Genomic DNA, 15,510 nt, shown 5'->3' on the forward strand with positions numbered 1-15,510 from the left:
CACAGACAGACAGGCAGCGAGGAGCGCGCGCGCGCGCGCGCACAAACACACACACACACACGGGCACAGACCCCCGACTGCTATGCATCGCGTACTGCTACTGTAAGACGGGATTACCTCCTCTCCGGCTCGCAATATGATTTCCACGACGGAAGGGATTTTGGTCGATCCGGTCGCTTGAGGGTGGTTGGTGTTTGTTTTGGGTCGTTTCCCCACCCCCTCCCTTCAAACCTCTCTCCTCCCCCCCTTCTCTCGGTTTCCTTCCCCCCCGTCTCTCCCCCCTCCCTTCCGCAACCTTTCCTCCTCCTCTTCTCTCTCGCTCTGTATTTTTTGTTTTCTTTTGTTTTTGCTCCACATAGTTTTTTTAAATACATATTTTTCAATCAAGTCACAGCCAACCGAAGATGGATGTCTCGTTTTGTCCGACCAAATGTAGTTTTTGGAAGGTTTTCTGGCTCTGGAGCGTGTGGGGGGACTACTTGGTTTCCGTCTTGGGTTGCCCTGCCAACTGTCTTTGCAGTAAAACCGAGATCAACTGCAACCGCGAGGACGACGGCAACCTCTTCCCCCTTCTGGAAGGACAAGATTCGGGCACAACCAACGGGAACACCAGCATTAACATCACGGACATCTCTAGGAATATCACTTCTATGTGAGTCTTCCTCGCCCTTCCGCTTTCTGCCCCCCGCCCCCGTTGCCCCCTCCCCAGCTCCGTGTGCGCGCACATGCATTGAATGTATGAAAAGAAGGGTGGGAAGAGAAGTGTGGATCGAACCAGTGCTTGTGATGTCTGAGATACCCACTGCATAGATCGCGTTGGGTGTGTGCGTGCGTGTGTGTGTGTCTGTGCGCGCGCGTGTGTTAGGGGTTGCATGAGATCGGGACATATGCATTTCACAGAATGCAGATCTCACCCTGCTACTGCTTTTTTCTGTGCTGTCTTTTTTTTTTTTTTTTCAAATAAAATGTGCAAGTAGGCGGAGGGAGGGAGGGAGGGAGGGGAGGAGGAGGAGGGGGGGACATCAAAATCCCCCCTCCCTCTGTTGAAAAAGCAACAGTTTGGATACGGCTTTAAATGGCTCTGAAGTCAGTGGTTTGCTAGGGACGATGTGGAGTGGTGGCAGTGGTGCTGGATGTCCCTGGAGAGAGAGAGGGAGAGAGAGAGAGAGTGTGTGTGTGTGGGGTTTGGAGTGTCTGAAAGATCAAGCAGAAAGATACCTTCCATCTCCTCACTCACTGTGTCCAGAGAAGAATCGTCGATGCCTCTCTTTAGGAGACTTGCCATGATAATAGGAAGGAATTTCTCCCCTCTTCTCAGATCCTTTCAATGTCCTTGTTCGTTTTCTTTTTTCTTTTCTTCTTTAAAAGGAAATATTTATCCTATGTATGTGGGGGTTTAACTATCTATCCATTTATTTATTAATCATCTGTCTGTCTGTCCTTTGGAAATAGGACAAGGAAAGATGTCCCTTAAGTAGTTTATGCAGGATCAAATTGTGTTACACATACCCTTTCTGGTTCCAAACAAGGGCGGTAATGCCAAACTGCTTTCCAGAATCCCCCCTTTTTTTGCAGTGACTGTTTTGATCTCAGAGTAGCTGGGGTGCGGGTTGTTGAGATATTTTTAGTGGAGTGTCTCTTTCCCTTTTTTTTCTTTCTTTTTTAAATGCGTGTTTTCTTGTTTATCTAGAAAATCAAGTCCAAGTTGCTTTACCCTTGTTAGAAGATCTCGATGGCTAAGCCCCATGCAAAATCCTATCGACCAGATAAGGAAAGTGTGAAGACAGACCACCCTCCTCCTCCTTATTGCAAATTACATCCATTTAGATTTTAAATCTGTGCATGTCGCACACTGAAAGCCTTGTCTTTGGTCTCTGCATTGTGTTAATTCAAATAAAGCAATATATTTGGGTGAGGTGGAAACTATAAGCCACTTCATTAGCATGGCAGTAAATTAAATAGGGGTACTGATGGGGCTGTGTAATGCCCCCACAGTAAGTCACCTGTAGAAATCTAAAGGGGGTGGGGTGGAGTGGGGTGAGAGACATGTATTTTTTTAATGGCAGTCACATGCAGGAAGGCCAGGGCTGTGTAATGGGGAAGGGGTTTGTTGTAAATTAATATCTCAGTAGCACAAAGACACTTCATGGAAGCAGGAGGGGGGCAAAGAACAGAGCTAGGATCATTTAGGATATTTCTCTTGCTCTTCCCCTCCCTCTTCTAAAGGGTGTGCTGGTCAAACTGTGTGCGGCTTTACCAGTAATGTCTCAAGCACTCATTTGGTAAGCTTCTCTTTTCACTTCACAGTAATGATAGCTTTTTTGTACACTGTAGCTGGTGGCTTGCTTTTCTGTGTATTTTTTTAATGCCATCGAGAATGGCTCTGCATGTCCCTGCAGCTCTGCAAAAAGTCCACAGAAGTTGCTAGACCACAGAGGCATGGTTGGCTCATGGAAGAAAAACAGAAAAGAGATGACTGGCAAGTCAGTCCAGAAAACTGTCCTTGCTTGGTTGCTTGGAGGTGATTGCAGCTCACCAGGGGTGACCAGGCAAGTAACCGCATCGAAGCCCCACAACACTCCTAAAAAATTCTTTTTACCATTATCTTATTCCTTGCCAAGCTATGCCTTATTGCCCATTTTCATTCTCCTATTTGCAAATGTTTTCCCAAAAAGCCAGAGGAACTACGGCTGGACAGAATGTCAATGTTCTTTTCCCAGATGTACCCTCTGATTCCACAGTACAGCGAGGCTTCCAGGGCACAGTAGTATTAGTTTGTGAAAGCTCCATTTGTCTCCAGTCTGGTGGTGTTTGGCCTTCTAACCTTGGGGGCATACTTTGAAGGTTGGGGTGCAAGCAGGATTCTTCTCTGCCTCCACCAGGCACTGTCTGTAAATGAAGCACCTTCTCAGTGGACCAGCCTTTCTAGCAGGTTGTTACATGTATATTTAAGCCAGTGTGTCTATATCATAATCTGAACTGCTGGGGGAGATATGATAATGTGAATCTTTTGTATCCAGAAAATAACTTGACTGCTTTGGAAATGCTGACCAAGCTGCTAGTAAAGTAGATGGAGGAATCTTCTGCATCTCCAGAGCAAGTGAACACAGGTGTGTGTGTGTGTGTGTGTGTTTCAAGACAGCATCTTTTTCTTCTTTTCATTTTGGTTTTATTTAATAATTAGGAAATTCTACTTCAGGTTCAATGGAGGATTGAGTATATTCATAATCTAAACTTCACCCTTTCCCTAAAGCTAAAGGAAACATGCAATGTGGATGCTCTGCAGACTAGCAGCTATTTCAGAACAATGTTTTTTGTATTTGGAGGGGAACATGCCAAAGGAACAGGCTGAATTGTTGTTTTTACATGGTGAGTGAACTGGAGGCCAGTTATTTGACTGTTTTTAAATATATGGAGGAAGAGTAAGATCATTAGACTATATAGAGGGTCATCAGGCATTAAAACTAATGGAACTTCCACCAACAGAAGCAGGCTACTCAGAACTGGATCCTGGGAACAAGTAACTTAGGAAGGCTGATTCCCTGTTTGTGGGTTTCCTTGTGGTTTGTGATTGTGCTCAGCTAGAAGTAGGATATGGTAAGGGATGGATCCTCATCTGGTCCAGAAAGGTTCATCTTATGGTGCAGGAATATTTTTGGTGACTAACTGGGGTTGCAGGTTTAAACACTGATGAACAACATTTAGCAAAATTATGGCAGATCAGTGAGTTCAGCAGAGAGAAGACAAAAGATTGCCCCCTCCCCTCCTCAGTTCTGTACTTCACCCCCTTAAAGAGATGGGGGCCTTTCTTAATGAACAGGTGCAGCCCCCATGGGCTGGGGAACAGCAAGAACTTCCCTTTCAGGGCTTCTGGAAAAAATGGGGAAAACAGCACTGAATGCTCCAGATTGCTATTAGGCTAACTGGCTTATGGTGGCAGAAGAGGGCCTCTGTTTCAGAATGATCAGGCCTTTTAATGGCATTAAGAATGCTGCTTGGAGGAGGCTCTTTGATGCAGAGTGAGAAATTGTCATGGTTGGAGACAGCATTGGCCTCAGGAGTTTTCCCATGGGATATGGCACATCCAAATGATGCCCACCCCACTCCAAAGCACACCTAAGCAGCTTCATCATTTTCACATGTATGCTGTTTTCCCACAAACTGTACACAAAGCTTCTCACAGCACCACAGCAGGACACCGTGGCCCAAGAAATGTGTATCAAGACATGAAAAGTAATAATACATTGTTACAGTAAGATTAACCCAAATTGTTCACACTACTGCATCATTTCCAATTCCTTAACAAACTGAGAAATATCAAAGAATAAACCATAATAACATTTTTAGGGTGGCCAGGTGTCCACTTTTGCAGAAGACAGTCCAATCTTTGAAGGGATGCCAGAGGAGTGTCCTTCATTTTGAAAGATTCCTCTATTTAAAGAACTGTCTGGAAGTCCACTGTAAAGTCAAAGAACCATCCAAAGGAAAATCTGGGCCTTGAAAGTTGCCCATCAGCAGCATCTGGATAGCAGAAAGAGCAAGCATATGGATCACCTGGACACAGTCTTCCCCAGAATGGTGTATTCTTATAAATTATAGGAATAATGCATATGTACATATAAATTAGCATGGCTATATTTTATGGGTACCAGTGCCCTTTTGTTCTTTTTGTTGACGTGTAGTCTCTTCTTTGTTGATTCACACATGGCCACCTCAATTATTTATCAGGAGATCATAAGCCATGTCCACATGCATCAGCCCTTTCCAGTGTATTGTGATATTAACCAATAGTGCAATCCGCAGTCAGCTCCCCTTGATGTACCAAATACAGGAAATAGCAACTATGCTTCCTGCAGCCTGAAACAGTTGTTCTATCCCATGCTTCTCATTCTGGCACTTCAAGTGAATTAGAATGTTAGGAGAATGTTTGCTGTCTTCTGAAGGGCTTAAAGTGGCTGGAAGCATGGTAGGCATGTCATGAGCAAAACCGGCTTGTGCTGGGGGTCAGACTAGATGGCCCGAGACACTTCTTCTGACTCACTCTGTTTCTGTGTTTCTATGAAACCAGTTTAGATCTGACAATCTTTAAAAACAAACCAGTCAACCTCTAGAGAAGGAGGCAGGAAAACTGCCATCCTCCTGGGTTCACCCTTCCAAAGTACCTTGCTTCACAAAGCTGTAGGCAGGGGAAGTCTTGCCAGGTTGGATAGCTGTAGGTGGAATGGCTATAGCTCAGTGGTAGGTCCCAGGTTAGTTCACTGGGATCTCCAGGGAAAGGCTTCTGTTGAAAACCCTGGAAAGCCACTGCATTGTCAATACTGGGTGACAGTACTCTGTGGCCCTAGATGTAGAGATCTCTCTTATAAATGCAGTGAAGTGTGCAGGCCAGAGTCTGTTTGCCAGCTGAGTCCTCAGGTTTTGCTGTTGCTGTTGTTCCATACTGTAGCAGCAGCCATGGTAAAAGAGTAATATTTTCTGCTGTGATTGTGCTATGACTTCTTCCTCTTCACCTCCAGTCTTGGTTAGTACATGCATGGTGATTTTGGTGGTAATTTAAATACATCCACATTTATTTTGGGAGCACAATGTTCTCTAGCCTTTGTTGGGAGGATCTAAGAGGAAATTGAAAGGGATATAAGTAGAAACTGTTTGGTTTCAAGATGACCTGCCCAGCTTCTGGGAAAAGTCTGCTCAGTGGTGGTTGAATAACAAGGCTGAATTGATAAGTGAGCAGATGGTCCCAAGGGAAGAGAAGCAGGATAGCCATGCCAAACTGCATGTTCACATGTGTTGGACTGCAACTTCCGTCACTCCCAACTGGCAGTGCAAGTCATCTGAGGAGCTGAGCAAGGCTCTCCCCGTACTTGCCTATTGGAGCCACATTTTGACAGAACCTGGATGGGGAAAGCAGATAGAACATCCTTATGGGAATTTCTGTTTGGAAGTCAGTTGTGCACAGTTTGGCTCTGGACAATTCTTAATGTTGCATTTAAATATCGTGTGGTTTATTTTTGTCATAAAGTGATGTTAAGGGATGCCTGAGGCATTTCTTTAGTACAAGTTCCAATATGAACTGGCCCAACCTCCATTGCCAGGATTAATGTATGGACTGGTACATGGTTAATTCCCACTTCTTGGAATTTACTTTCTCAGGTTAAAAATAAAGACATTTCAAAGTTTCATTTTAAGACAACATAGAAAGGTACATTTTAAGAGAGGAGGTAGGTTTAGAAATGCACATATTCTAGGAAAATATGTCAAAAACCCTGCATTGAAACATAGAAATTTTCATTGGGATTTTTTAAAAACTCTGCAGGTTAATATAGAAACAGGATGAAATGAAACTTAGGAAGCTGCCTTGGTCTGTCCAGTGCATTGGTGTCAGCAATGAATGGCACTTATTCTCCAGGGTTCCATGCATGTCTATTTCATAGTGCTACCTGGGAATGTGAGGGATTGAATCTGGGTCCTTTTGCATGCAGAGCATTTTCCGTTATATTTAGGGGGAGGAGGATGTCAATGACATCATCATCATCATCATCATCATCATCATCATCATCATCATCATTTTATCCTGCCCTTTAGCCACAAATGTCTCCAAATGTGGCTTACCAAGAAAGAAGTAAGTCCTGCTCACAGGCTTATACCTACAAGATGCAGCACAAAAGGAAAGAAGATTAGGAGAGAGGAGAAAATTCAGACCATTATCTGAAACATCCGGGAGGTCATGGACCCAGTGGACAGGTTGCTGCTTCCTCTCCTTCTGACAGCCTCTGTAACACTTGGTTGTGGAAGCAGGATGGAGTGGGGGCACTTTCAGCTGGAGCTGAATCCAGGCAGGAACACATACAAAAGTGATATGGACGAGAAATAAACTGGTGGACCCCTGGTTATATTATTCTTGTTGTGGCATGTGAATCTCCATTTGTATTTCCATTTCATTTATATAGCACCCCTTTTTTCCCATCACAGCCCCTTGCAATGAGCCCACAATAACTTCCATGGTATTCTGTGATGTAGTTCAAGCTGAGAGTCCATGACTGGCCCAAGGTGAGCTTCGGAGTCCCAGTTTAACCCCAACCACTACACTGTTGGCTAATTGTGTCTATCCTATGGAGGGTCAGTGTGCTCCATGATGCTCAGAGGGCCTTTGGGCTGATATAGTGGACAATAGGTCAATGAATGAATGAATGATGCCAGCCTGTCTAACCTCTGGGGTTTCTGGGAAGGCTCCTCTTCCTCTGCAAGACCTGCCCCTTCAGGACAGCTACTAGCACCCCCATGATTATTTCCAGTCTCTGAGTGGTGATTATGCTGTGTAGCACTTCCACCTCCCATCAGGCCCCCCATCCTTATATTAAAAGGAAAAAGTAATATGGGCTCCCATACACAATATGGGACTCAGCTGCCTTGGTTCTGTTAGAAGCTGCCTTTCATTGCATCTGACATTTCTCTGTTTAGTTTGGCTCCAACATGGTTTGGTTTATAACATGGTGATCTACAGAAGTATAGGACCCTGACCCTCATATTGCCTAGAGGCTTGGGAATTGAGATCCAACTGGAAGGTGCCCTGTTGGAGAAGGAGATTTATTCTGACTGGCAGCAAGTCTCCAAGGTCTTGGATGAGGTCTTGGATGGGATAGTGGCTACTGGACAATTTAAAGGAGATGAAGCAGGAGATTCTCAAACCACTGTATGTGGGCTAACAGGACAAAGTTCAGGCTAGATATCACAGAGGTGTGGTTGGTGGGTAGTTCTTCTGATTGGGTGGAGCAGGTTCAAATGGTTCTGGATGGGGTTCTATTCCAGAAGAAGGTCTTCTGGAGTCATCTGTTACTTGAAGATCAGGTGGCCTCAGAGGTTTGGAGTGCCTTTTATCCATTTTGGTTGGTGGTCTGCACAGGGATAGCCTGGTTTCTGTAGTCTATTCTCTGGTAACCTCCAAGTTAGGCCACTGCAATGCATTCTGCATGGGGCTGTCCTTGAAGACTGTTCCAAACATGCAGCTTCCACCAAAGCCTTATATGATTTGGGCTTGCAATACATGTTAGAGCACCTATCCCAACTTAATCTACCTGAACACTACACCTACCATCTGAGGTATTTCTGAATTTTATTTTTCCGCAAAAACAGGTCCTGCCAGACAAACCTTGTGGAATTCTATGACAAGGTTTCGAGATGGGGAAAGTGGATGTGGTATACCTGGATTTCAGTAAGGCCTTTGACAAAGTGCCCCATGATATCCTGGTGGAGAAACTGAGGAGTTTTGGGATACAGCAAAGCACTGTCTGGTGGATTAGGGCATGGTTGACTGACCGAAAGCAGAAGGTAACCATTAGTGGGGAATCATCGGGATGGCGGCCAGTGACAAGTTGGGTCCCCCAGGGCTCTGTCCTGGGGCCGATCCTATTTAATCTTTTCATTAATGACATGGAAGAAGGGGTGAACAGTCTGCTGATGACACTAAAACTGGAGCAGTGGCCACAACTGAGGAGCAGGTACTCCAGATCCAAAAGGATCTGGACAGACTATGGAAGTGGGCAGGAGACAACAGGATGGCGTTCAGTGTGGATAAATGCAAGGTCTTGCACTTGGGGCATAGGAATAGCTGTCATAAGTACAGGTTAGGTGACAAGTGGCTGGAGAGCAGCACTTGTGAAAGGGACCTCGGGGTGCTGGTTGACTGCAGGCTAAACATGAGTCAGCAGTGTGATGCGGTGGTCAAGAGGGCGAACGCCACCCTTGGCTGCATAGCCAGAAGTGTGGCTTCTAGATCAAGAGAGGTATTACTACTCTACACGACTCTGGTGTGCCCGCAACTGGAGTATTGTGTTCAGTTTTGGGCCCCTCATTACAGAAAGGATATAGCCAGGTTGGAGTCAGTGCAGCACAGGGCCACAAGGTTGGTGGCTGGTTTGCAGGGGATGCCGTATGAGGCGAGACTGAGGGTACTGGGTCTCTTCAGCCTGGAGAAGAGGAGACTCAGAGGGGATATGTTGGCGACATACAGATTTGTGAGGGGATGTCACATGGAGATGGGTAGAGACCTGTTCTCCCCTGCAGAGGAAGGCATGGAGCAAAGCTCAGGGAGCCAAGGTTCCATTTGGATGCCAGGAAGCACTTCCTGACAGTCAGGACCCCGAGGGTGTGGAATGGGCTTCCACGAGAGGTCGTTGAGGCCCCATCGGTGCGGGTGTTCAAGGATAGGCTGGACATCCACATGGTGGGCATGTCGTGAGCCGAGCTGGCTGGTGCCGGAGGTCAGACTAGATGGCTCGGGAGGCCCCTTCTGACTTGCTCTGTTTCTATGTTTCTATAAACGCCACCTCTGAGGGAGGGGGCTCTGGGGGGCAACTGGAGAATGGCCTTCACAGTGGTAGTTCCTTGATTATGGAGCAATCTCCCCACTGAGGCTTCTCTGGTACCAACACTATCCTTCTCGTGCCAGTTTAAAACTGCCCTCTGCACTGAGGCACTTAATGGTCTTTCATAGCCATAATAGCATATGGGAGGTGTTGTTCTTAGCTGCTTTTAATATGTTGATTAACTTATTTTACTTGTTCAGATTCTGTTTGTAATTTTCTTGCGATGTTTTATGATTTTAATTACATTTGTATTTTGCACTCTGTGAATAAACCTCTTGGAGAGTTCCACTATGGGGCAGTATCAAAATGAAATGTTATTGTTACATTGCATTTATGCACTACCATTCTTCCTCTTTCAAGGAATCCAAGGCAGGTTGCAAGGTTCTTCTCCTCTCCATTTTATCCTCACAGCAACAGCCTTGTGAGGCAGGCTATGCGGAGAGTCTCTAATGCAACCAAAGTCCCCCAATGAGCTTTGTGGTTGAGTCAGGACTAGATCTCAGATCTCCTGTACACCACACAGAGCTATTATGATTACTAAATAATAATAAATCTATGAGCGTGATGGGTTGTGCAGGAAGCATCTCAAGGAGTTAATCAGACACTGTGTTAGGAAGCGAGGAAGCTGCCTTAATAGTAAGTGAAGCTGTTAGCTCACCTAGTTTGTCTACAGCAGAGGTAGGCAGCCTGCTGCTCTCTAGATGCTTCAGACAATAACTCCCATCTTCCCCAGTCAATATAGCTAGAGAGCCTGTGAGTTGCAATCTAGAATGCCTGGAGAACAACAGGCTAGTCAGCCCTGGTCTCCCCAAGTGGGCAAAATGGGCTCCAGGCCTTTCCCTGCCCTAGCTGGAGTCGCTGAGAACTGACTTGGGACTCCACTTAATGAGTGATGGTCCTTTTTTGCAGCAATGACAGAAGGATTACCCATTTATCTCAGTCTGCTGACAAGAGGTTCTGCCTGGGCAAATGGCTCCCCTCCAGTTCCAGGCTACTCCTGAGCCTATCCTCTCTGGTTTCTGCTGTTGCTTCTCTCTGCATCTGAGTAGCAGCCTTGAGACTGCAGATTTTGGACTGGGGAAAATGCCATCCAGATTTGATGCATTGGTAGCTCACCTTGGACTGCAATGGCATGTTTCTGAGGACTTCTTGCCTCATTGCAGTAGAATGCTATTGGCTTCCATTCTCTTCCCATCTGCAGAGCAGTGGCAGGGTGATGGGGCAGTGGTTCCCTGCAGTGTAGCCTCAGGCTCCGGTAGCCAAACCCAGCCTTCCTGGGTCCCTCTCCATTCCACTTAGCTCTGGGGGCTTTCTGCAACCTTCCTGGCTTTGGGATAGTTCCCTCTACCCTATTTTGGAAAGGTCGAAGTGTCTCTCCTAAGGCTTTGTTGCTGGATACATACTGGCACTGTTGACCTTGCACGTCACTCAGATGCAGTCCCAGAGAGCTTCTTCAAAACAGAATTTGGTCCTTGGGCTAAAGGAGGCTCAACAGCCCTGAAATACAACCAAACAACCTCTAGACTTGCACCACTGGGAGCTGTTGGCAGATGTTGGCTGCCTGCTTGGCTGGTAAGAGGTAGCCTGTGGTGCTGGGGATGGCCCAGCCTAGAAACTTAGCCAGTGGCTTTGCTCCAAAACTTTGGCTGTGCTGCACCATCTACTACCTGAATATGATGCGCTCATCCTTCAGGTAACCTAGTCTGCTGTTTAAATGCTTTGTGAGGAGTTGAACAAAAGCCTCAATTAATTAATGTTCTGTTTTGGATGGCTTGTCTCCTCCCCCTGCTCATATTCTCTCTCTCTCTCTCTCTCTCTCTTTCCCACCACCCCACATCAAGGCCAAGGCAGTCATGTTTGCAAGGGGCAAGACTAGCAGTGTTTGCTATTGTGTTGTGCCATAAAAGAGAACCAAGGTCAGGGGAGCCTCTGTGTGTAGGAGAGATGGGGAAGCTGCAAGTTGGAAGAAGATTGCTTAGTGTCAACTCAGCAGTGTGTGGGAGAGGACAGCTCACTACAGTTTCAGGTGCTGGTGATGTGACAAATCATCTGATATTTATTTTTGCCAGCTAATGCAGAACAGGATCCAATTTCAACCCTGCATGTAGAAACTTTAGTCTTTCCCACACCATTGCTGGGGCAAATGTGGCACGAGGCATGCACTAGTGAAAAATGAGGCCATCTTCTGAGCTGAAGTGTACAGCCACAGTGGGAATTGTCCCATTTTATCTGTAGGACTCCCTGGCCTAGCCTCATCTTCCACACACACCTTCTCTTAAGCTTTTACTTGGGGGTTATGTGGGTAACCCAGGTTCAAATCCTCATTCACCTCTAAAGCTCACTGTGACCTTGGTCCAGTTGTGTATTCTTAGCCTGACCTACTGTGCAGGATTGTTGTGAGAATGCAGGTGTGTGTATGAGGTCAGGAAAACAATGCACACTGCCTTAGTTTCCTTGGATGAAGGGCAAGCTGAGCTTCTAGTAGTAGGAATTACTGCTACTCTTCTTTTGGTGTGTCTGGAATCCATTCTGCTCAGGAATTCTTCTAATGGACATACAAGGAGGAGGGGGATCTTCTGTCAGTGTGTGATTCTTACTTTTCTGCCCTCTAAAAGCAAACCTTTGGGCTTGCACCTCCAATTTTAATTCCTGTCTCTGCAGAAGTTTGTGCATGAGCTGTCTAAAATGTTAGGCATGTTGCTTTGGAAAAACAGGAAAAGCCTTCCTCTGAAACTGGGGTGGGGTAGAAGAAGGTTGAGCACCATGTGGTTATCTTACTTCTTCACAAGTCTTGCCTTTCTGCTGAGTAGCTGTGGACATCAGTTTGTTTTCTCCAAAGTGTTGCAAATGCATCTGTCTTTATGGACTCCACTGATATGGTTCTGCCATTTAGCATTCTTTGTCCCCTGGGGATCACACAAGCAGAGCCATTATCTTTTTCTGTAGAGTCAGGCACAGTCTTAATCTAAACAGCTGCTCCAGGATCTGGGGCATTCTGGAGCACTAGCAAAGTACCCTCTTACATACACCTGGCATTTTGTCCTTGCCTTTGGTCACACCTTGTAAAAATCTACAAAAATGCATGCTCTTCCCTTCCCTGCTGCCACCATATGGTGTTGCTACCAGATATGCATTCTGACCCTTGAAGCATCTGGCAGAGGCCTCAGCATCATTACAGTGAGTGGTGGCTCCTATATCTTTGCAGGTCACATCCATAGAGCTTGACCTAAAGTATGAACTTTGGTTTGGTTGGTTTGCTTTACATGAACACTTAGGGCAACGGCTTTCACACAGTATCTTGAGGAACCCAGATTCTCAGAAGCTGCTTAAGTAGAAGACTAGTAACAGTGGATAGACTTCCTTGAAGGATACATTGTGGACTGAAACTGATTTTTATTCTTGCCAGAATTCTAGAATTTATTGGGAGAAAATATGTTAATAGATACAATTGGTAAGTTTCTATTTTGGAGGTTGTATTCCAACTTCTGGTGGGGATATGATGGAAGTTACAATGAGCATAAGGAAGAGAATGGAATGGCTTTAGGTCCCTCTGAAAATAAGGGTTGGCATGAGATGGAGCAGTCCAACAGGTCTAGCATCAGTGGGAACCTGCCAAGGTCACCCATCACAACAGGGACCAATGGCCAAAGCCCCCTGGAATTAATTCTTCCTCTTGGCCACTGCAACCTGCTTGTCTGTCTGCCTTTTACTCTGTCACAGAGAATGGTGGTGGTGAGAACTTGCTCCCTGCCTGCCTGCCTGCCCAGCAAGTGGTAGCAATGAGCTGAAAAGCAAGAGCAAGAGCAGCCAGTGACCACGGTGGTGAAAGGCAGACACTGAAGAAAGGGCCCAAGTGCAGGTGTCTTGCCCAAAGACCCTCAAAAACCTGTAGCCAACACAGCAATGTGATATCATTACTGTTTCAAAGGCATGAAGACCAGTCGAATACCATCACAAATGCCTTCAAATATGGAGCCTTTGCTCCAGTTCAGTGCCTGCAAGAGGGAAGCTGTGCACATTGGTGTCAAGATGGTGCATGACCTTGTAAGAACAGGCATGCCAGACCATCAACATGCCCTTCATAAACTTAGCAGATATGAACACTGCTGCACAGCATGTGCATTGGATCCAGCTTCAAAACCCAGCATCTTCAAGGAAGGCTGGGAGAGACTCTTTTCTAAAGCAAACATCTTCTGTCAGTCACTGTAGACAGTGCAGTACTGCATGGACTCATCAACTACCCATGAGATACTCAACTCTACCTTTTCAGGCTTCAGATGGAGAGCTGTTTATATCTGGAACTTTCCCCATATCCCCAACATACAAAGGAAACAAGTTGAAGAAATGCATTCAGCCTAGTAGTCTCCGACGTGGGTGCTGTATTTGACCAGGGGAGTATCAAGAATTCCCTGACTGCCAGCTGAGTTGTGGGTTCTGGTGGCTCATTCTGAGTGCTGCTTTACAGAGTGGACTCCAGATGCTTGCCCATTCATCATTCCTGCAAATCTGTATATCCCAAACAAGTGCACTCTTGTACTAAACAAGGATCGATCTGTGACAAACTTTTCAAACTGCCAGTTGCAGGTGTGAATGGGCCATAGTAGCTCTGTCTCACCTGGGGCAGTGCAGTTGCCACTAACTGAAGGTCCTCCTTCTTCCATACTAGCCTAGCAATCACCATTCCTTGCCATCAGAAGGCAAGCAAGAGGGCAGCAGCTCTGGAATCATCCTTCCCCAGTCCCCAGGTTTGCTCTCCTATTGCTACTTAGATAGCAGCAGAAGGCATCGTGGTTAGAGTGCTGGACTGGGACATGGGAGATGTGGATTCTAGTCCCCACTCAGCTATGAAACCTGCTGGGTGACTTTGAGCCAGTCACAGCCTCTCAGGGCGGGTGTTGTAAGGATAAAATGGGGGCAAGGAAGCCTATGTAAAAGCTACTTTGGGCAACTTTGGATCCCTGCAAGCAAAAATGGCCAGAATGCAGACAAAAATGGAGGGATATAAATATAATAAATCAATATTAGATGTGTACACTGTCCAACTGGCAAATGACCTCAGGGTGGTTCATAGCCATAAGTCAAAGGAATCAGGAGACAAGAACCAAAGCAGGAATGTAGCTAGCAAAATACTGGCAATATTAAAAACACTGCAAATATTAAAGATTCAGGAGTAAAACAATTAATGAGCACAATGAATTAAAGTGTAAATATCTGCTGGAAGAGAACAGGTTTAGCCTGGCTTCTAAATGTATATAATCAAGACCTCAGGTGAATTTCCTTGAAAAGGTTATACCATGGTGAGTAGTGACACTCAGAGCAGAGCCTCAAAAAATGACCTTCCCTGTATTATTTGGGTTCTAGGATGAGCCTGCTTTTAATTAACAATAATGGTTATTATGTTCTTTTATGGCTGCTGATTTTATTCTTTCAGGTGGAGGGGGGTTGTTTGATAATGTTTACTTCTGGGAGCCCATTGCAAGTCAGCTTATGGATTTTTATAATGGCAAAGTGGTTATATGTATTTCATAAATAAATACTTGAAGTCATTAACAGTGCTTATTGGATGCCCTTCATCACCACTGCCATCATCCTTCAATAGCACCACCATCAGTGGTGAAAGTGACAATGTGTCAAACTCCACAATGGTCAGCAGGGCTGTCAAACTGGCAGGCAAGGTCAGTTTCAGGGTGGTCTGGGGAACTGCTTTTCCATGCAAGACAGAAATGTTGGAATGCACTATAACATATAGCCATTTGAAAAAGCACTTGTGAAACTGATAATCTTTTCTTCTTTGCAGCAAACCAGATGGTGGGGGGGTGTGTGTGTGTGTGTGTGTGTGTGTGTGTGTGTATAAATGGAGCTGATTTGTTGTGTTGGCCTTATTCTGGCCAGCAGTGGGAACCTTTTGGCTGTTTCACCACTGCTTTAATAATGAGAGAGAGAGAGAGAGAGAGAGAGAGAGAGAGAGAGAGAGACTGCCCATAGCACAGCAGTAACAGAACCAAGCATTTATGTTAATGTCAAAATGTGTATGAGATAGGGGACGGGGGAGAGGGAGACCTTTTAAAGGTTCTGGAAAGTCAGTTTAACTATTCAGAGAATGGAGCCATCCTGGATTATACTACTTCAGGGAATTTGTCCATTT

General features: G+C 45.6%; 1 protein-coding gene across 3 annotated transcripts in view; it reads left to right on the forward strand.

Moving 5' to 3' along the window:
- The first annotated feature begins 404 nt into the window (after nucleotides 1–404).
- The window catches only part of NTRK3 (neurotrophic receptor tyrosine kinase 3), a 516,845-nt gene continuing 501,739 nt past the window's right edge, over nucleotides 405–15,510 (forward strand). For all 3 annotated transcript variants that reach the window (XM_044438931.1, XM_044438932.1, XM_044438933.1), the window contains exon 1: nucleotides 405–652. In XM_044438931.1, coding sequence (XP_044294866.1) covers nucleotides 405–652 — 248 coding nt within the window. The remainder of the gene's footprint in view (nucleotides 653–15,510) is intronic.

This window comes from Varanus komodoensis, unplaced genomic scaffold (genome assembly GCF_004798865.1).
Source record: "Varanus komodoensis strain SLA01 unplaced genomic scaffold, ASM479886v1 scaffold33, whole genome shotgun sequence".
NCBI classification, from domain to species: Eukaryota; Metazoa; Chordata; class Lepidosauria; order Squamata; family Varanidae; genus Varanus; species Varanus komodoensis.